The sequence below is a fragment of the Cetorhinus maximus genome, chromosome 22 (assembly GCF_964194155.1).
Source record: "Cetorhinus maximus chromosome 22, sCetMax3.hap1.1, whole genome shotgun sequence".
Lineage (NCBI taxonomy): Eukaryota > Metazoa > Chordata > Chondrichthyes > Lamniformes > Cetorhinidae > Cetorhinus > Cetorhinus maximus.
In genome coordinates this window covers 54,354,123-54,374,930 of record NC_135900.1, presented here as the reverse complement: position 1 = coordinate 54,374,930, position 20,808 = coordinate 54,354,123, and the positions used below count along the sequence as shown (strand labels likewise).

Here is a 20,808-nt window from a genome sequence, read left to right as displayed (position 1 = left end):
GGTTACGATGCCCACAAAATCCATTGCCTGCAGCTACATTTGGTTTCTGTTCACTTTATTTTTGCTCGACAAAGATTTAAGGTGATTGACAGAAGACCCAGAGGCAATATGAGGAAAAATGTTTTTACGCAAAGAGTCATTGGACTTTGGAACGCAGAGCTTGATAGGGCGGTGGATATAGATTCAATAGTAGCCTTTAAAATGGGATTGGGTAAATACTTGAAGGAGTTAAAATGGGGACATGGGGAAAGAGCAGGAGAGTGAGACTAGCCAGATCATTCTTCAAAAGAGCCAGCAATTCGATGGGCTGATTGGCATTCTTCTTTGCAGTACTATTCTATGATTCTATATTTCCCCCCCAATCTTGCAATGGTTGAAACAATATTGCCAGTAAATGTAGCAAATAGACATGTTCCATTAAATTTGAGCTGCTAGCCAGATTTCTTTGGTGTGTCTGGGGTGGGGAAGTATGGGAAAGCAAATCAAGGAGTAGAAAGGATGACTTGCGTTTATATAGTGCCTTAACAATTACTCTGAAACATCTCAAAAGTGGTTCAAATGTAAATAATTGCAGTGAAGTGCAATTTGAACCCAGGTCCCCAGAGCCTAGGCCTCTGGATCACTAGTCCAGTGACAAAGTGGTGGTGCTCGCCGATGAAGCAATATTGACAAGGATACAGGGAGACCTCCCAACTCTTCAAATAGTGTTTTAGGATTTCATGGGTCAATCTGGACAGGCCTTAAACCTTGTTTCATCCCAAGGATCTCACTTCTGCCAATGCAGCAGTCTTTCAGTATCACACTGGACTCTCAGTCTAGAATGTGTGCTTGGGTCCTGTTGTATAGCTTGGATTCCAGCATTTCCTGGCATTGAGAATGTTACCAATGGAGCCATGTTGGCACAGTCTGTTGTTGGCTGCAGTTGTGCATCTCTTGGTGTCCTATTCAAAATGCCACTGGTAGGCTTATACCAAATCTCTCAGCCTTGAGTGAATTGCCCAAGCAAACTGCTTGCTTTCCAGTCCCCTCAGCCTCCCTGCTTTCTTAAGCAAGGCAGTGGGCCAACCTCATGGTACACTGTTATTCTGAAGCTGATTTTGTTTATTATGTAGGTAAGGAAATTGGGATCCCTAAAGAGAGAATTGCTATTTTAATTGCATGCCCTGTGTAGGAGCTAGAATATTTCTGAACATTTGGAATGTAGTCAGTCTGGAGAATGTTGTAGGCCCTTCCTATGAGTAGCTGTGATTGTAAGGTGAACTGTTTAATTTGGAGGAGGATTTGTGGGGCATAAAGTCTGTTAAATTCTATTTCAATCACTAGCCAATTAGATGGGGTCATTATCTGTTTCTCTTTAGTTTTGTGGATCCATTGGGGAATGCTACAAGTGTTCCATCTGAATGGAAACTTGAGGTAGAGCTGAACTCTCTCTGTGTGTTGCTGTGCTTGAAGGAATGGGAGAAAAGTAGAGCCAGACCAACCCAGTGTGTTGTGAACTTCTTGGTCTCAATCAGTTAATTGGGTTGTGTGTGTGCACTCTGTGGATAAGGAAGGCTAGTACATTTTTCTTTTGAGATTGGTCATTGAAGACCATTACTTTAATTCTGGTCACCTTTGCTCGTTGATGGAAATGTATGCCCTCTAGGAGCAGCGAAATAAGCCCCTAAGAGTGGGCCTGTTCTTTGTAGCATCAAGCCGGTTCACTGAGGGTGAAGAATTTTGCAGATGCGTTTTGGGTGTGAGCACCATGGTGGCTAAACCACAAAATGAAATTTATACACAGAGTTTGACTTCCTCTCTTATTTGATATAATATACATAGATTTTCAATGAAAAAGAAATCATACCCTAGCTTGAGGGGTGGGGAATGGAGGACTGTTATATTTGTTTAATTAAGATACTTTAACCTTGGGAAGAGGTCACAATGAGCAGTACTGGGAGGAGGGGAAGACATTATTATCATTTAAGATTCCTTCCTAAAGACTATCTCCATATGTAAACCAAGGGTTAGATTTACAGTTTGGCCAGTAAGTTGGTGGAGCGGTTTGTCCACCCATCATAGAACTTGCTTGATTTTCATCCATTGGTTTTGCCAGTTACTGGTCAAAGTCTCTTATGACCCAAAACCCTAACCATTACTATATATCTTAAGTGGGATAGTATGCCATAATGGTGTGAGTTGACCACCATGTTCTCCTATGTTCACATAAATTGGTAAATATGCCATTCAGACCAATGCACATGGACTAAAACTAATAGATTTATAAGATATTACATAAAAGCAGAGTAGTTCATAGCAAAGACTTAAGTATAGTATTTAAGGCAATAAATATAGATCAGTCTACAAATGATTAGCATATTTTTTGTGGATTATATTTCTTCTGCCAGTTTATAATCTGCAGGACTCCTGAATGAAATATTTTTGTAATTCCCAATAAAACATTAAACAGTTCACAGTTCAATTTTGGGAGCCCACAACATCCAGATGATCTATTTGGGACAAATTAAGCAGCTAGGTGAGGGATTTACACAAAATAGTCCTTTATGTCACAAGTATTAGTGTTCACACTATCTTCCTCCTAAACATCAACTTGATGTTGTAGACATTAGAGAATATAAATTCATCTATTTCTCCAATCTGTATAATTGAATACGTTAATACTTCAAACAGAGAGTTGCCCTCACCATCCAGTTATCTTTGATCGATGTAAATGTAGGCAATGATACCAACAATAGATGCTAGCTGACTCTTGTTGAACCTGTTAATGAATCAGGCCAGGTTCTTGTCCATTGAGCATGCCCTTGGTCTCAAAGTCCCGAGTGTCTATTTTTTCATGGCTGTGTTTGGTGGTACTGCAACAGTAGAGGGTGCACTTCCCAGCCATGCGGAGTTGCAGTGCTTGTTATGCCAAAGCCGGAGGCCTTCCAGTCTTGTGCACAGGAGCTCGGAGGATTGAGAGGGAGGGCCCTTCTTGACCAGTGCGACCTCAGTGTCATGGCTGGAAAGATGGTGGCGTAGTGGCAGTGTTACTGGACCAGAAGTCCAAAGGCCCAGGCTAATGATCTGGGGACACAAATTCAAATCCCACCATGACAGCTGGTGGAATTTGAGTTCAATTAATAAATCTGGAATTTAAAGCTAGTTTCAGTAATGAAGCTATTGTCGATTGTCGTAAAAATCCATCTGATTCACGAATGTCCTTTAGGGAATGAAATCTGCCATCTTTACCTGGTCTGGCCTACATGTGACTCCAGACCCTCAGCAATGTGGTTGACTCTCAACTACCCTCTGAAATGGACAAGCAAGCAGTTCAAGGGCAATTGGGGATGGGCAACAAATGCTGGCTGTGTTACTGACAGCCACATCCCAAAAAGAATATTTTTAAAAAGGGCTGGGTGTGCCACTTTAGCAGCAGCAATGGTCATGCTGCTGGGTTTTTATATAAATAAATATTTATAAAAGATATTATTCGCTTTGCATCCAAATGTGTATGCACTGAGAAGTTTGAAATGTTGGTTTTGGGCAGGGATTATTTTCCACTAATGCTTAGCGTTTGATTTTCCATGCCTTCCTAGGGATCTAGAAATCATAGAAGCCATTTTTTAAAAAGTTTAAATCCATGTTCTATTCAGTTGGATTGATCTCGAGTTGTTGCCACCATCTAGGAGCTCTGTTTAATGATTTATCCACCATTGAGGCTACAGTGTTATACACAGTTCTTCGCAAAATGCAAATGGGGCCAACCAGTCGCAAACAATATAACAGAGTTCCCAGGGTTTAGGGCATTAGTTTGGACACCTCTGCTCTACTAACTTTAGGTAATTACCACTTTTCAGTGCCCTCGCAACTTTGGATCAGTATTAACAATACTGGGGGCAAATAATTAGCAAACGGGATAATGAGGCACAGCTCTGTCATTTAATAGACTCCATCTGTTGATTGCTGTAAACTTCATGAAGAAACCTCCAGACTCACCATTCTATATCGTTATCATATATCTCAATCTGTTCAATCCAAATGATTCACCTAGCCTCCTGTGTCTTCTTAAACATGAAGTATGATTCATAGAAATTATTGTAAAATTACTGTACCTCAGTTGCAAAATAAGCAATGCCCAACAAAGTTTTGTGTCATATATTTACAGGTACAATGAAGGGGAGATGTTAGGGGTATCTGATTGTTGGTGCTATATTACTGAACTAATAATCCAAAGGCTTTGAATAATAACCCAGAAAATGGAATTCAAATCTCACCACTGAAGTTTGAAGGTTTGAGTTCAGTTTTAATAAAACATCTTCAAATAAAAGATGGCATCAATAACGGTGATTACAAACATGTAGAATTGTTGTAAAAACCCAACTGATGTCCTTAATGCCCTTTAGGAAAGGAAACGTGCCAATCTGGCCTATACATAACTCCAACCGCACACTAGCGTAGTTGACTTTTAACTGCTCTCGGAAGTGGCCTAGTAAGCCACTCAGTTGTATCGAACTGCTTCAAGAAGAAGACTCCCTACCACCTCCTAGGGGTTATCAGGGATGAACAATAATTGCTGGCTGTGTCAGTGATTCCCACATCACTAAAATTAACATTAACTATATTGAAGATGATTTTGTTTTATATGATTTGGGCTCATTTATAAAGGATGACAGAATTCAAGTTTGAACTTCCAGATTAAAACCTACTTCTGAAGTACATAACAAAGAGTAAGGAATGAACATTAGCCACTCCAGACCTCATTGCTGTGTTGGTTTGATCATGGACAAAAGAACTGAATTCCAGAGGTGAGGTGAAAATGACTGCCCTTGACTAGAAGGGCAAGGGAATCAGGCACGTGTGAACACCCCATCCTCCAAATTACATACCATCCTGACCTGGAAATAGAGTGTCATTCCCTCTGTGTCACTGGATCAAAATCCTGGAAGACCCTACCGAACATCACCTACACAACACTGGATTCAGCAGTTCAATAAGGCAGCTCACCAGCACCTTTTCGTGGGAAATAAATAGTGGCCTTACCAGCAATGCCCCATCCCATAAATGAATTAAAAATAAATCCACCATGATTGAGATGATTATTATAGCATTACTGTATATTAATTAGTAGTAAGGGAGAATTGTCAGCTTTGATTAAATTAGGCAGTACTTATTGGGGGAAGATTTCAGTGTTCACACTGTGGTACATTTGACAGATCAGCTAACCTGTTTTACACCTTGTCTGACCATCTTTTCCATTGACTTTGGCAGGGTGGGTAATGTGTGTCTGATCTGAATCCTGAGTTTACCATCTAACAATAAAAACCTGTCCCACTATCTTAGAAATCTGTATCATTCACCACCACCTTCTCGAGGGCAGTTGGGGATGGGCAACAAGTGCTGGCCTTGCCAGCGATGCTCACACTTCTTAAATAATTTTTTTAAAATGGCTTTTTGAGTTGTGCAGGATGACAGATGATTACGTCAGGAAGATTTTATTGGAGATGAGCAACCTGGAGCTCAAAACAAATCATTGTGTATTGAGCTGCATTATTGCCCTTGCCTTTTGGGGAAACAATCATCACTGTAGTGTGGATTTGCTGATATGGTTTCACTGTAGTTTGAAACATATGGCCGAGTCACATGCTTGCTATCAAGTGGCTTAACCCACAACTTGGCTGCAGATTTTCATATAACCATGTACGTACTTGTCAGAACCCGGGAAGTAGCACATTACATATTCTTATTAGATCCTTTGAACAATTAAAGGTTGAGAATGCATCCTAAACTGGGAGCAGGGACTACGTTGGGGATGTTGTGATGCTTGATTTCATTGCACGGTGCAATTGAGAGTCTGCTATAAATCTTGCCTAAGATTTGTACAAAAATATTGAGTGTGGTCAAATAAAGCTAACCCATTTTTTTTCATCCTACATTCTTCCTTCTAACTGTTACATTTTTTTTCTGCTGTTACAGGGAAAGGAACCCACTGTCCGACAGATAGCTCTGCTGCATTTCAGGAATGTGATCACGTTAAACATGAAACTAGAAGACGCTTTGACCCGGCCACGTGCAAGGATCCCACCTTCACTCATTCAGATGCTGCTTATATTGCAGGTAGGCTTGAACTCAATCTTTTAACTGTCTGGAAAGGGGAATTTGAAAGGAATTATGAAACTCTTAATTCTTCTGTCTCTGACCTTTTGCACATTAGCATGTGGTTTAAATAGTCTCATGCAATCTTCTTTTTAACTACGGATGTGGTAAAACTGAGTGATGTGGAACCTAACATTTATATAGTCAATACACAATGGTTTGAATTAAAAACAAACCCAAGGCTATTGGTAATTGGAAACAGCGTTAATTTTGTAAAACAATATATATTATTGACACGAGCTCCCAAGTAAATGTACTCCAATTATTTTTAACATTTAGTGCTCAACTGCAAATCTCTAGCTCACTGCAATGGCCTCAATACATCTCATCTAATTAGAACACCATGATTTCTGAAATATCAAATCAGCACTATGCTCCAAACCTGTTGCAAAGTTGTTTGATTGTAATGATTAATGCTGCACTAAAAGCAAATGGAGCCAAATACTCCTGTCTAGAGCATTCTGTTAATTTCTGTGTTGTGAATTAACTAAAACAGGAGAACAAACACTGTAGAGCCATGAACCAAGCCACGATTTAACATAACCTTATTTATTGAAGCAATTGAGTTTTAATGACCAACCAGTCAAATTGGGATGTGTATCATATATGATGGAATAGTATAGGGGAGATGATGGCATTGTGGTAACATCACTAGACTAGTAATTGGGAGGGACATGGGTTCAAATCCCATCATGGCAGCTGGTGGAATTTAATAAAATCTAGAATTGAAAGCTACTCTCAGTAATGATGACCGTGAAACTATTATTGATTAAACCTATCTGGTTCACTAATGTCCTTTAGGGAAGGAAATCTGCCGTCCTTACCTGGTCTGACCTACATGTCAGCACATTTTCATGTGGCTCCGGACCCACAGCAATGTGGTTGACTCTTAGCTGCCTTCTGAAATGTCCACTCAGTTCTAGGGCAATTAGGGGTGGGCAACAAATGCTGGCCTTGCCAGCGATACCCACATCCCGTGGGAGAATTTAAAAAAAGCTCTGGCAAACCATTGTAGATGTAATTATAAAGCAAAATTACAGCGGATGCTGTAAATCTGAAACAGAAAGTGCAGGAAGTATTCAGCAGTGCATCAGGCATCTGTCGGCACTCCAAATGTGGCCCCTTTATCAGAACTGGAAGGTGTTCCAGTTCAGCATTTAAAAATGAACAGAAGAAAGGGAAGTTGGGGGGAGGGTGGGGAGAGGAACTGTACATGTGCACAGACACCAGACAGTAATTTACTTACTGAGTATGCAATCGAGGTTTCAATTTTTGCAATGGCTCTTTTTCTTCAAGAATGAATGCCTCTATCAGCACTTAATTTCTTGAAAAGGTCTTGTACAAAGAATAATGATTTGAAAGAAAGCTGACTTCTTTTCAATATTGACTGTGGCTGACATTCTGGGAAGCTGTGCAGAGTGTGGGAGCAGAATGAACATGTTCAAATGAAATCACAAGGTATTTTGGGTTAATCATTGCATCTCTACTGACGTCAGTAAACCTCTCGCCTGGTAAACCGGGGACATGGTTTAAGTACAATCATAAATGTTTGACTTGGAGCTATGTAATAACCTGGAAGTGTGTAACCTTATATATAATCTACTCAAGTCGACTTATAATTGCTGTTTTTTTGTGCTTATCTAAGGAAAAGCATATGTTTCCGCGTATCAGATACTTGGAGCAGAATTTTCAGAGGCAGGTGGAGGTAGGGCACAGGGTGGGGCGCGGTATGCACAGTGTGGGGTGCAGTGCGTGCAGGGCAGTGCGCACAGGTGGGGGATGGGGCGCAGTGCATGCAGGGTAGTGTGCACAGGGTGGAGGGTGGGGCGCGGTACATGCAGGGTGGGGTGCGGTACACGTAGTGTGGGGCGTGGGGCGTGCAGGGTGGGATGCAGCATGTGCAGGGCGGGGCGCAGTGTGCACAGGGTGAGGTGGGATGCGCGCAGGGTGGTGAAGTCCTGGAAAATGGCGGCCGGTTAGGATGCCGACATCATCCCTCCCATTTCTGGCTTTCCTCAGGGTGGGTTCCTAGTTGAGGAACTTTGTAAGTCTGCAGGAAAGCAATTGAGGTGATTAAAAAGGTAATTGAGCCTTTTTAACCATGAATTCCTTCTTTCCAAATGGCTTCTACACTATCTGTACCTTGTCAGGGTCATCGAGGCAAGTGCTCAGCAGCAAGAGCCTCTTCAATGAAACTGACAAGCTGTGAAGGCTTTGATCAGTTACAGTGAAGAGCTGCAGCCATGGCCTCTCAGAGAGTGCTTTCACTGCTTGTCAGGTGATTGTCAACTTCTTGCAAAACCCTTCACCTGTCTAGCACTTCAGTAACCTTCAGCTGCACTTCTTGCTGCCAGCATGGCATGGGGACAACTTATGCACCTTTCACCTCTGCTGAAAGGTGCATACACCACTGGCAATAATAGTTCCAGCAGCAGCAGCACCAGCTGTCTTCTCCTCAGCCACATACCCCTACACAAGCAAATGGAATGGAGATCCATCTGGAGGGAGGTATGACCCCCCCACAACAGGGTCTGCAGGCAAAGGATCAGCTCTCTCGTCATGCCTGAGCACCAGTGCATCAGGATGTTCAATGACAAGTCGCTGCTGACATCTGCAGACTCTTGCAACAAGACCTCCTTCCCAGCAGACCAGGTGGGCCCACATTGCCATGGCCAAAGTGCCCATCACTGGAGGGCCATCGCCCGCCCCAATCGATCACCAACTCCCCAGCAGGACTCTGCCTCTCGCCAAATTGTGCGTTTTCTTCTGCAAAGAGAGAAAGCAGAAAGGCATGAGTATTTGTAATGGCTTGTGTAGAGAGGAGGGAAGGACACCATTTATGGAGCATGACACTGAGGCATGGGTATGAGAAGGTAATAAATGAGGGTGCATGTCATTGCTGGCTGTTTGGGTCAGAATGTAAGGTGGCTACAGGGAGAGGAATGAATGGAGCTGCAAGGTGTGTTAGCCTGAGGAGCGCTGTGCAGGAGAATGCTGGGCAAGTCAGAGTGTGGGCTTGGCATAGCAGTGTTATGCCACTTTCCTGTCATGTTCTTCTGAGCCTTGGATCTTCCTGGTCCACTGTCCCCGGGATGGAGAGACCACAGCTCTGCTGCTAAGTTCCTTATCCATTTCCATCCACACCTGCATTGTTGGAGAGGCTGTCCCTTCCTTCTGTCCTTGGGAGAGATCACCTCACTGCAGCCCCTCAGATTCTGCAGCCTGACCTCTGAGCTAGAGTGAAAGACCTGGAGGATCACCTTACCACATCACCAATCCGTTCCTGTGACTACTGCAGCCTCAAAAATCCAAATGCTGGTGAGAGATTATACTCCACGTTGTTCTTTTAGTTAGACATCCTTCCTTTGACAAAATTCATGATCCTGCCCACCTTCCCTGATTGGTGGGGGAATCCAGAGGCTGAATACTAAACCCATTGTCTAGGAAAGAGCCTTGGCAAAGCCCTTATTAGGAAATTGGTTTTCCAACCTGAAAATGATCCGGCTGTTCCTGCAGGAACTAAGTCAAGAAGATTCTGCCCTCAGTGTCACTTCAGGTGTTTTTGAGTCAGGTATTGCATTGTGAAATGCAGGGTTCTTCTCTTGTTTCAGTGTTGCTCTTTGGGCCTTGAGCTCAGAAGAACACTCTCTGCATCAGTGTTGCAGTTCTATTTTCCTTAAATCTCTGGGTGAGATTGACAGGAGCAGATTTAAACTGCAGACTCTTGCCTGCTGGGACCTGGGTTGAGACTGCCCAAACTCGATTCATGTTGGATCCTTGCACCTAACAAATGAAAGATGGCTCTGATCTCATCAGTCTGGTTTGGATGTGAATCCGGTCCCAGAGGTGAAAGGGCTGTGGGCTTAATCCAGTTGCCAATCAGTTTCCCACTGAGTTTTTTTTAAATTCAGTACATGTAGTTCACACTTTAATGAGGGTACAATAAACATGTGTCCCTAGTGAAATATTCTCAGCAGTCCTTCTGTTCTGCATATAAGATTAGAAGCTGTTGCAGCACACCAAGCACTCTGTTCTAGTTTCAGTAACCATTTCAAGAGCAGTGCAAATAGATCCTGCATATTCATTCTGGTTGATCACATTCCCAAGCACTTGAGTTCATGTAAACTCTATGCAAAGCAACAGAGCTATGCATTTAATGTTTGAAAAGCTCAATTTATTTAATAGATGGCCTTTAGAAGGAACAAAGAAGTCTCTAACCTCTTGAAAAAGCTGTTTGAAATGATAAAGGTCATTTGTTCCTTTATGCTTTATTACACTGCAGCGTAGATCTATATATTCCAAATTGGATGTAGGACATCTGTGCACCATGGGCACAAAGCACTAGGGTTGTCCTTGTGCTTGTGCCTGTCACCACACAGGTGTCTTGGCTTCTGAGGTACAAAGCAGAAATGAGGCGGCTATGAAAACATGATTCACATTGGAAAAATATTGTCATCTTTGCGTGTGATACACACAAAGAATAGTTGTTGTTTTCACCAACCCAGAAATGCCAATGAACCTTTTAATGAGTACACTCACTGCTGTATTTGTCATTTAATTTTCAGTATGTTGTATCTGATTTAGAAGAAAAATGACTCAGACTGTGATGTGCAGATATCCAGTTTGAGCTTCTTGGAAGAATGTGAATTTCAGAGAGGGTAGTTCAAAGTACAAAATAAATAGCTGTGTGGTTTCAGTAATTGTCAGCAACCTTGTGCAGAAACTTTCACAAAGATCATGTAGATGACCAAGCGATAGCTTTATTAGAAAGTCAAAGACTTCCCTGTTACAATAATGTGAATTCATTGATAGTTGAGTCCATGCTGTCTATGTCAAAGGTTGTAAAGGATTCTGTTTAATAATGTCAAAAGTGTTTGGGCCCTCTATCTATGGATAGATTCAAAAATCTATCTTTACCTTTGGAGCCAGTTTGCCTGATTTAAAACTGGTTTTAAATAAACTTGCGCTACTGTTGAGTTCAAGCCCAAGCGAGCTGCTTTGTCCAGGATGGTGTCGAGCTTCTTGAGTGTTGTTGCAGCTGCACTTCTGCAGGCAAGTGGAGAGAATTCCATCACATTCCTGACTTGTGTCTTGTAGATCATGGACAAGCTTTGGGGAGCCAGGAGATGAGTTACTCGCCACAGAATTCCCAGCTTCGGACCTGCGCTTGTAGCCACAGTATTTATATTGCTGGTCCAGTTCAGTTTCTGGTCAATAGTAACCCCCAGAATATTGATAGTGACGGATTCAGCGATGGTAATGCCATCGAATGTCAAAGGGAGATGGTTGGATTCTCTCTTGTTGGAGGTAGCCATTGCCTGACACTTGTCAGCCCAAGCCTGAATATTGTTCAGGTCCTGCTGCATGGGCTGCTTCAGTATGAGCCGTCATGAATGGTGCTAAATATTGTGCAATCATCAGCGAACATTCCCACTTCTGACCTTATGATGGAAGGAAGGTCATTGGTAAAACAGCTGAAGATGGTTGCGCCTAGGACACTACCCTGAGGAACTCCTTCAGTGATGTCCCAGGACTGCGATGATTGACCTCCAACAACCACAACCATCTTCCTTTGTGCGAGGTATGACTCCAACCAGCAGAGAGTTTTCCAACCAGCTTGATTTCCATTGGCTCCAGTGATGTCAAGGGCAGTCACTCTCACCTCACCTCTTGAGTTAAGCTCTTTAGTCCTCCTTTGGACCAAAGCTACAATGAGTTCAGGAGCTGAGTGGCCCTGGTAGAACCCAAACTGAGCGTCAGTGAACAGTTTATTGCTCTAAGTGCTGCTTGATGTTGCTGATGCCTTCCATCACATTACTGATGATTGAAAGTAGAATGATGGGGCGGTAATTGGTCGGGTTGGATTTGTCCTGCTTTTTGTGTATAGGACATACCTGGGCAATTTCCACATTGCTGAGTAGATGCCAGTGTTGTAGCTGTACTGGAACAGCTTGTCTAGGGGCGCAGCTAGTTCTGGAGCACAAGTCTTCAGTACTGTTGCCGCAATATTGTCAAGGCCCATAACCTTTGCAGTATCCAGTGCCTTCAGCCGTTTCTTGATAACACGTGGAGTGAATCAAATTGGCTGAAGACTGGCACCTGTGATGCTGGGGACCTCCAGAGGGGGGGCAAGATGGATCATCCATCCGGCTTCTGGCTGAAGATGGCTGCAAATGCTTGAACAGTTACAGAAATACTTTGCCCTATTTAAGCTGGTATCACACAAACTGGGCCTGCATCACACTTCACATTCGTCAACATGGCGTATGGCAAACCTACTGCATTCAGCCCTTTGATTTCTGCAGCGTTTTCTTTAATTTAACTCTGAGCAATCTGTAGAGATGCTTCTGCATGAAGACTGTGTATCATTCAATTCTTCAGACTTGGTGCTTTCTGGAATGATCTTAGAAAACACACAGCTTATTGAGGTGGTTTGTTTTCGAAGGAAAGAGTTTTTGACTTGGAAGTCAACAATCTGTAAGACAACCATCCCTGCATTAAACACCAAACTAGGGTAATTTTTGGTTTGGGTGGGGCTGTGGTTCGTCCTAGCTTGAGAAAAGATTTTCAGTTCTCTGGTATTGATATTGAGGTTTAACATCCTTTGATCTCTCCTGGAGTTTCTGATTAAAGGAACCCCATGGATTTATGTTAAATTTGGTGTCAGTAAAGAAATAATTACACAAGCCACATCAATTGAAGGCTTTGTGAGAGCACTTGGTTCTTTAGAGGAACATGTTCTAAACCATGGAGCTTGCATTTCTGAGTTTCTCTTACATTAGATGGTTATTTTTGCATCTCAGAAACAGTTTCTGGCTTGTTGCAGCCCTGAATTCCCTTATGCATTAATATTTATTAAGTCAAAACACCAAGCCTTTAAAATCCACTTAATTGCTTGCAGCCTATTTCCAATCTTACAGTTCCCTTGCTCAACGGTTACTTAGCTCACGTTTTCTCCCTCAACCAACACAACCAAAAGATGTTAACAAATCATTCACCTCATTACTGTGGGATCATTATGTGCCTACCTAACGATAGTTACTGCATTTCAAAGTAACTTTTGTTTCAATCATTCCCTCTCAAGGCCTCAGTTTGTAACATTCAATAAGTATTACAGCATGTATCAATATAATAATAAAAATAGGAAATATGGGTAATCCACAAAGGGTCAGAATTTAGAGAGGAAAGATGTTCCGAACAAAGATATACAGCCAAAATATCACACCCTCTGCTTTCCCTCTAAGGATGCTGACTAGACCACTGAGAATTTCTATATTTATTTCAGATTTCCAGATCTAGACTTATTTTCACTTCTTAACAGCATCCACTGTGCGTATTTTTTCTCCACAGTGTGCTCTGTCTTGTTTTTAGAAGAGAGATCAATGCCCACGGTAATAAAATTCTGATTGGCTTAAAGCCATTATTGTGGTTGAAGTAAAACAGCTTGGCAAACAGTTATCTGGTTCAGTGGGAGGCCTAGCAGGATCATACTGAGGCCAAGTGAACTTTGAAGAGGCAGGTATGCTATTGATGTCTGATTGGAGGGAGCAAAGTATCATCCCCTGGACATGAAAGATGGGGTGGCACCACTTTGAAGAATAGGAAGTGCTCCCTGGTGACTTGGCCAATATTTATTCCTCCTCCAACATCAACAGGACAGATTCTTTGGTTATTATCACATTACTGCTTGTAGAGCCTTGTTGTGGGCAAATTACTTGCTGCATTTCCTACACGACAACAGTGACTACAATTCAAAATTATATAAATAGTCGCTTGGTAGTACAGAACTTGAGTATTGTTGAAAAAAAGAGACATTTTTTGTCAACTTTTCATCTTGCACTCATCAGGACAATTTGGAAGAAAATGCCAATGTCAGAGGAAACAATAACATATTTACACTATGTGAGAAGACAGTGCTGATTGGTTGGCTAGTGGACTCTGGTAAAGGCATTGCCGTGTAGAATGTACTAATTGATGGTGACTGGCAGTTAACTGCCAAACATTGTTTTAAATTTAAGACCTACTCAAGACATTGCCCTTTCAGCAATACTCAAAATTCAATCATTGGCTATAATATGCTTCAAGACCTCCTGAATTCATGAAAGCCACTGATTAATTGCAAGATTTTTTTTTCTCCATTGGCGGAAGAATTAAAATGTTACCAGTCTAGTCCAAGAAAATGAAATGAGTCACTTCCAAATTAAAGCTGTAACAAAGTGAGGAAGCAGTTTGCCTTGCTTTCCTCCGCCAAAGGTATATATTCATTCAGTAAATAAATCAGTTGAATAAAGGGATTGCAAGATGAAGAAATCCTTTTATTTCCATTGGGAATGAGAATCAATGTTGACCCTTTAATCGATTCCAATAAAAAATATCCAATTCTCAATTCAATGTTCTCCTTTTTTCAAATGATTTTATATACAGGTAAAGGACCCTGTATTTGGGAAGCTCAGGACCAGACGTGTGCCGGATTTGGGGATTTTATGGGTTTTGAGTCCTAGGCCTAGCATGTATTCATAATACATAAAATAAAGCATGAAAAGTAAAGAATAAAAGGGTTAAATTCAAATTGCTTCCCAGGGTGCCAGCTTCAAATGTAGCCAGTTTTTGGGTCCTTTGGGATTTGGGATGCCAGATGAAGGGTCCAGAACCTGCACCTACTGATTTGTACTTTTAAAAAAAATTATACGCCTCCTGTTTTCCCCTCAGTCTTTCAGACGTGCCCCGGTTGAGCTCAAGCAGCTAGGCAGCTAACCAATAATACTGAACAGACCCAGAGGAGGTGTTTAAGAATGGCCCAATGATAGGTCTTGATAATTTTTTTCTGTTCTGTCCATGTATAAAGGGTGTGTGGGGGAGCTGCAGGCTCTCCGGCCTAACAGGCAAGTGGCCTATTGATCAGACTGCTGTGGGCAAAAAAAGCTACAGAAAATAATTAAGATTTCTGCAATTTAAAAACTGCAGGACATTTGAGAAATGTGTAATTCCGGGTTTCAGGTTCCTAATTCCACTCCCTCAGAACATGCCTGAAGAATGAGATTGAGGCCCATGTTTTAAAAATACTTTGGTTCCAGTCTCAAATAAAGGAAGCCATATTGTTAATATCAATATGGCTTCTGTGGTCTATGGATTCATATTTGAATACAAGTGTGGATTTGTGCACACCAGCCTCCACCACATAATAGATGTATAATTCAAACCTTATGTTGTACGCAAGCCATTTTTAGTCAAATATCCATACACTGTTCATCCTGCTCTGAGCCACTTGGCACTGTTAGTCAGAATGAAATTTATAACCCATTGGCCTATTCTGTGATTCACTGGAAATTTATTCAGCCCTACAGAAGAATTTACAGTGAATTCCTAAGCTCATCTCATGTACCACCCACCCAAGTGGTCATTCTTCATGTGTGACTCTAGATGATGATCAGCATCGTTGGGAGTTGAGTGCGGAGGGGGTTGGCAGTGGTGGATGGATGGGTATGGCTGAATTTCTACTCCTCCAGTTAAGAGGCTCATCCAAGACTCGGGTATCTTGACACTCTAAAAACCCTGACCCATGCATTGTTACAATTTGGGTGCATACTGAAAAATGTTGATTTTTATGTTTGAATTGTATCCCTGTTGCTTTCCTGCGTTTTTGAAAAATCTTTTTATTCTCCTTATCTCCGAATAAAACAATGGATGGAATTGGCCAAGTGGGGGAGGCACATCTTCAAAGATAATCTAACATGCCCTTTTTTTATTTTCTTATATCCTGAGAGGGAGAATTCTGTGCACGGATGAAAATCTTCACTCGTTGCAGGTGTTTGTTCTTTGTTGAAAACGGAGTTGAAATCTCAAGTAGTGGAGAAGGAAACTGTTGTTAAGGTCACCTTTAAAATGCTGGCAGACCCTTATTATTTATTAATAGCTTTCATCAATGTGAGGCCTGTTCTTGCTTGCCTGAGCTTGTCTTCCTTCATCTCAGCAGGAAATTCCCATTGACATTTTTAAGCTGAGTTTGAGCGAGTCTGTAAATTGGGTCAGAGCCCAGTGGAGCTGTCAGCTGCTCGGTGTAGATGGGAAAGAGGCCAGAACGCAGCAGTTTGCAGCCAGCTTCATCAGGCTTCTGCAGTTGAAGCTTCATTCTCCCCCCCCCCCCCCCCCACCACCCCAACCCCACTACACCAACCAACTTGTTACTTACTGTGAATGCACACTGAACCGGAAATCCAATATTGGCGCTGGCTCCTTAGATACATTCCTGTAGGAGGAGATTTTAGTCTGTCACGATTGCTTTATTTTATTGAATAGCCCCAAAACGTAAAGACGTTCCAAGTGAAATTTGCATTTGGAAGAAAGTGCCACACAAGGGCCAACACTGGTGTGCCATTCGGGTGCAATGCCAGCCAATAAAGCCTGGCAGACAGAAAGGGAGAGAATTGGAGGATCAGCTGCAGTGTGGGGGGAAAACAGGGGTGTCCTTGATGCTTCCTGGCTACCAGCCCTGCGGCACTGACATCACCTGGGAGCAGATCTTCCAACCAAGCCAGGAGCACAGAGAGGATTTTTTTTTTAAATTACAGAGGAATATGGAAAGTTATCCCAAAACACAGGAGAGCAACAAAATTGATGCCAAATACAATAGAAATGAAGTATTAAAAAAGATTTTAGAATGTAAAATTTGAGAGCTTAAGATATGGCATTCATTGATTACTCATGGCATGTCAATGTGAACAAAACATCACTTCGAAATAAATCTAGCCAGTAAGAAAAAATAGGATATATATAGATGGTTTTGGCAGCTAATTGTGCATTTGAATACATCACAAATAATAATGCTCAGCAACTTTACAGACATGGAGTCAGCTTCCACGTGTACACTGAAGATGTCCATTTCAATCTCTCCTCCACCTATCCTATCCGCCCCTTCCCCTCCTGCAACTTCCCACCACCACTTCCTTTGTGCTGCTAGACTGCTTGTCCAACATTCAGTTTTGCATGAGCTGCAATTCTCCAGTTTAAATACTAAGACGACCAAAGCCATGGCTTTGACCTCTGCCAAAAAGCACACATCCTCCGCACTGATTCTACCCCCCATGCTTAGCCGTTATCGCTAGTTGAATTAGATTGTTTTCAACCTCAACATCCTATTCCACTGTTCTCAAATATCTTTATTTTAAGGGCCGCTTTTCAAATAGATTAATAATCACAGACCTCCAAGCTAAATTGTAATACTCAATACAGAGAGTGTTACATTTAAAGAGTGTTTTAATAATGCTTTTAAGAAAACAGGCAATTATTTGTAGGAGCCTAGACTATTTCACGAATGCAAACAATGATCTAGACATATTAGACAAATCACAGATCAAGGATAAATGTGGCTCCACTAACATTCTAGTGCATGCATCAGCTGTGGCCCAGTTGGTAGCACACTTCCTTCTGAGTCATAAGGATCCAGGCTGAAGTCCTATTCCAAGGCGTGAGCACAAAAATCACAGCTGCCACTCCAGTGCAGCATTGAACATCTGCTAAACTGTCGGAGGTGCTGTCTTTTGGATGAGACATTAAGCTGATGCCCTATCTGCCTTCTCAGGTAGGTGTCATTGGACTAGTAATCCAGAGGCTCTGACTAATGCACTGGGAAGACGAGTTCAGATCCCACCAGGGCAATCTCATGCATTCTTGGCTGAGAGCCCAGGCATCCATTAGTTTGTTGAAACAGCTGCACACAAGGGGATACATTGCTTGATTGACAACTCTTTCTCTTAAACCTGTTTTGTCAATTGCACAATGTTTATTTACACAAGATAAAGAGGTGTCAAGTACTTGTAGTGTCTGCTATTGATACTTTAAAGGTCTGGGTGACTGACACATTTATAGGGCTGTAGTATGTTATGATCCCCAGCTGAGGTCACCACTGGGCAAGCATGATCCCAGGATGGAACCCAGCTTGACAGATCCTAACTTTTATTTGTTTGTTTAGATACGTGGAGTGTAGCTACTGAACAGTTAAAGGAGTCAGCTGATGAACTTTTAACAAAAACACAAAACATTTATTAAACAAGAAAATATGAACTATATTACAATACTCCTTCACCCACAATTATACAGATTGGTAAGGATAACACAAGTTACAAAAGCTATCTTATCCTCTAATGTTCACAGTAAGTACACAGCCCATGTAAATCTATGGCACCCTGTGGTCAGACGCACCACACTCTGAAACCAAGTGACAGATGGCACCTCAACCAGATGCCATGGATCTCTCCTCAACTTCCCCCAGGTGCTTGTCACACTGTGAGCCAACCAGTCTCACTGCACTCCGCCTTTCACGTGAGGGTTTCTAATCTCCAGTCTCCAAGACCTCGCCTTGGAATCTTCTCCCAAACCGACTCTTCCTCTCAGACGCCTTCCACAAGGGTTCACCTCCATGGTTTCGTACTCTCCTTCTGATGTTCCTCTTCCCTGGGTCACCACATGCATTCAAGCTGTCTTCCACACACTCTCTCTCACTGACTCGACTGTCAACAGTACACCACTGCTTCACATGCCCATAGCAAAGAGTTCCAGACCTTCAATTGTCTCCCTGGACCTTCTTGCCTCTTCTCAAGCCTTTATTTCTTGAAGCTTGAAGCTTTAAACTTGAAGCTTGGAGCTTTTCTCTGCCTCTCACTCTTAGCTTCACTTAACAGGATCTTTTCCAGGTTCCTGTCCTTCCTTTGACTAGAAGGTCTTCTTGAGACTTTCTCATGTTCCACTCCTGGATTTTGAGGTCTTTTCTTTAACTTGGGACTTGGCAATCTGTCCCCTTTTCCAGTCTCTCCTGGCAGCTACTTTCAACCACCTTTTAACTTGGAGCTAGCTATCTGTCTCTTCTAGGCCGCTTCCCTGACCTATTAAGGATGCCTCTCTGGCCAATTAACAGGCCTATTAAGGCCTTTAATGATCTAATTACATGAAACTTTTCGCTGCCCGTCCAACCTTACGCTTGACTGGCAGGCGAAAAGGCCAAGCGGCCTTTGGATTTTTTGTGAAACGTCATCCACGGGTGGGATGAGGTTTTGATTAATCATTTAAAAAAAATTAAACATTTTTCAAACTAATTTCTAACATGTCACTGCTCATGGGACAGGGTCACATGAGGGAACATCTTATTGAGATTTTGCAAATCATTCTTTTCTATTTTCAAAAATCTTCATCTCTCTGAGGCAGCTCTGAGCCTCAGGAAGCTTTTCCTGCACGCACAATCACAAGCTACCATGCTCACCCTCTCTCCCACCCCCACCCCCCCCCCCCACCAAGGCAGCGCTGCAGCACCCGTCTCACAGTCGGGCGGTGGTCACTTTCCTGGCCGGACCACCGGAAAATCCTGGCCACAGAAATAGAAATCAAACTGAAACTTTAAGACTAAAACTCATTCCAAAACCCACAACTACAAATATAACTTACTTAAACTATCTCTATTTCCTAACAAGTATAAGCAGTTTTTGAAAGAAAGTTATGAATGAATGACTTGTTTAAAGCTTTTCCACATATGATATTGTCACTATAGGGTTTATTGGTTTTGTACAGTGTATGGTGAATGGACATAGAAGTGCCATAGCATGGCATGGAGGGTGTGAGGGGCCACTGGAGGTGGGTGGAGGGGCATGAGTTGGCATGGAGGGTGTGAGGGGCCATTGGAGGTGGGTGGAGGGGCATGAGTTGGCATGGAGGGTGTGAGGGGCCATTGGAGGTGAGGGAGGGGCATGAGTTGGCATGGTGGGTGTGAGGGGCCATTGGAGTGGGGGAGGGGCATGAGTTGGCATGGAGGGTGTGAGGGGCCATTGGAGGTGGGGGGAGGGGCATGAGTTGGCATGGAGGGTGTGGGGCCATTGGAGGTGGGGGGAGGGGCATGTCTTAGAGGTCTACAGCACAGAAAAAGGCCCTTCGGCCCTTCAAGTCTGCGCCAGTCAAACAAGTACCTAACTATTCTAATCCCATTTTCCAGCACTAGGCCCATAGCCTTGCCATGGCATCACAAGTGTTTGCATGGATGGGGCATGAGGTGTATGTTGGGGACGTGAGAGCTTAAGGGCTGAATATTAAATAAAACAACAAAGTCCCAAAGCACCAAGACAGACCTTTTCACAAGTCCACCTTGGCACTTGGCAGCCCCTGTGGTTGTCTTCGAACTTTTCCAGAGCCAGCAGGTCCGATTCCAGTTAGCACGCCCCCACCCCAAACCCTGGAATGGGAAGTTTGCCTTTGCAGGTACTTTCTCCCAAGGCAGGCGTGCTGAGCTGGGAAATTTCCCGACTCTCGCTAGCCACCTATAGGGTGAAAATCCAGCTCAGTGTTAGTGATGTTCTGGAGGGCAGCCATATTGCAGAACCACACCTCTGCCAATTATCATCACCTTCAGGAAATGTATAATTGCCAGTTCCAAAAGTACAAAAACCATCGAGTGAAATTACTGTGTGATACCTTTTTGAAAATCTCCTGTCTGATATTTAACATTTCAGCTAAATTAACAAGGAAGGTTTCAAGCAAGGCTAGTTATATCCAAATAGTATTATTATAGTACTCATTCCTAAATGCCCTTAGAAGGTGATGGTGAGCCACCTGTTGGATCGCTGGAGTCTGTGTGGTGTAGGTACACCCAAAGAGCTGTTAGAGAGGGAGTTCAAGGCTTTTGACCCAATGACAGTG

General features: G+C 42.7%; 1 protein-coding gene across 4 annotated transcripts in view; it reads left to right on the top strand.

The window, feature by feature from the left end:
* The window catches only part of prr5b (proline rich 5b (renal)), a 98,231-nt gene that overhangs the window by 60,224 nt on the left and 17,199 nt on the right, over positions 1–20,808 (top strand). For all 4 annotated transcript variants that reach the window (XM_078568343.1, XM_078568342.1, XM_078568344.1 and 1 more), the window contains one exon: positions 5,953–6,093. In XM_078568343.1, coding sequence (XP_078424469.1) covers positions 5,953–6,093 — 141 coding nt within the window. The remainder of the gene's footprint in view (positions 1–5,952; positions 6,094–20,808) is intronic.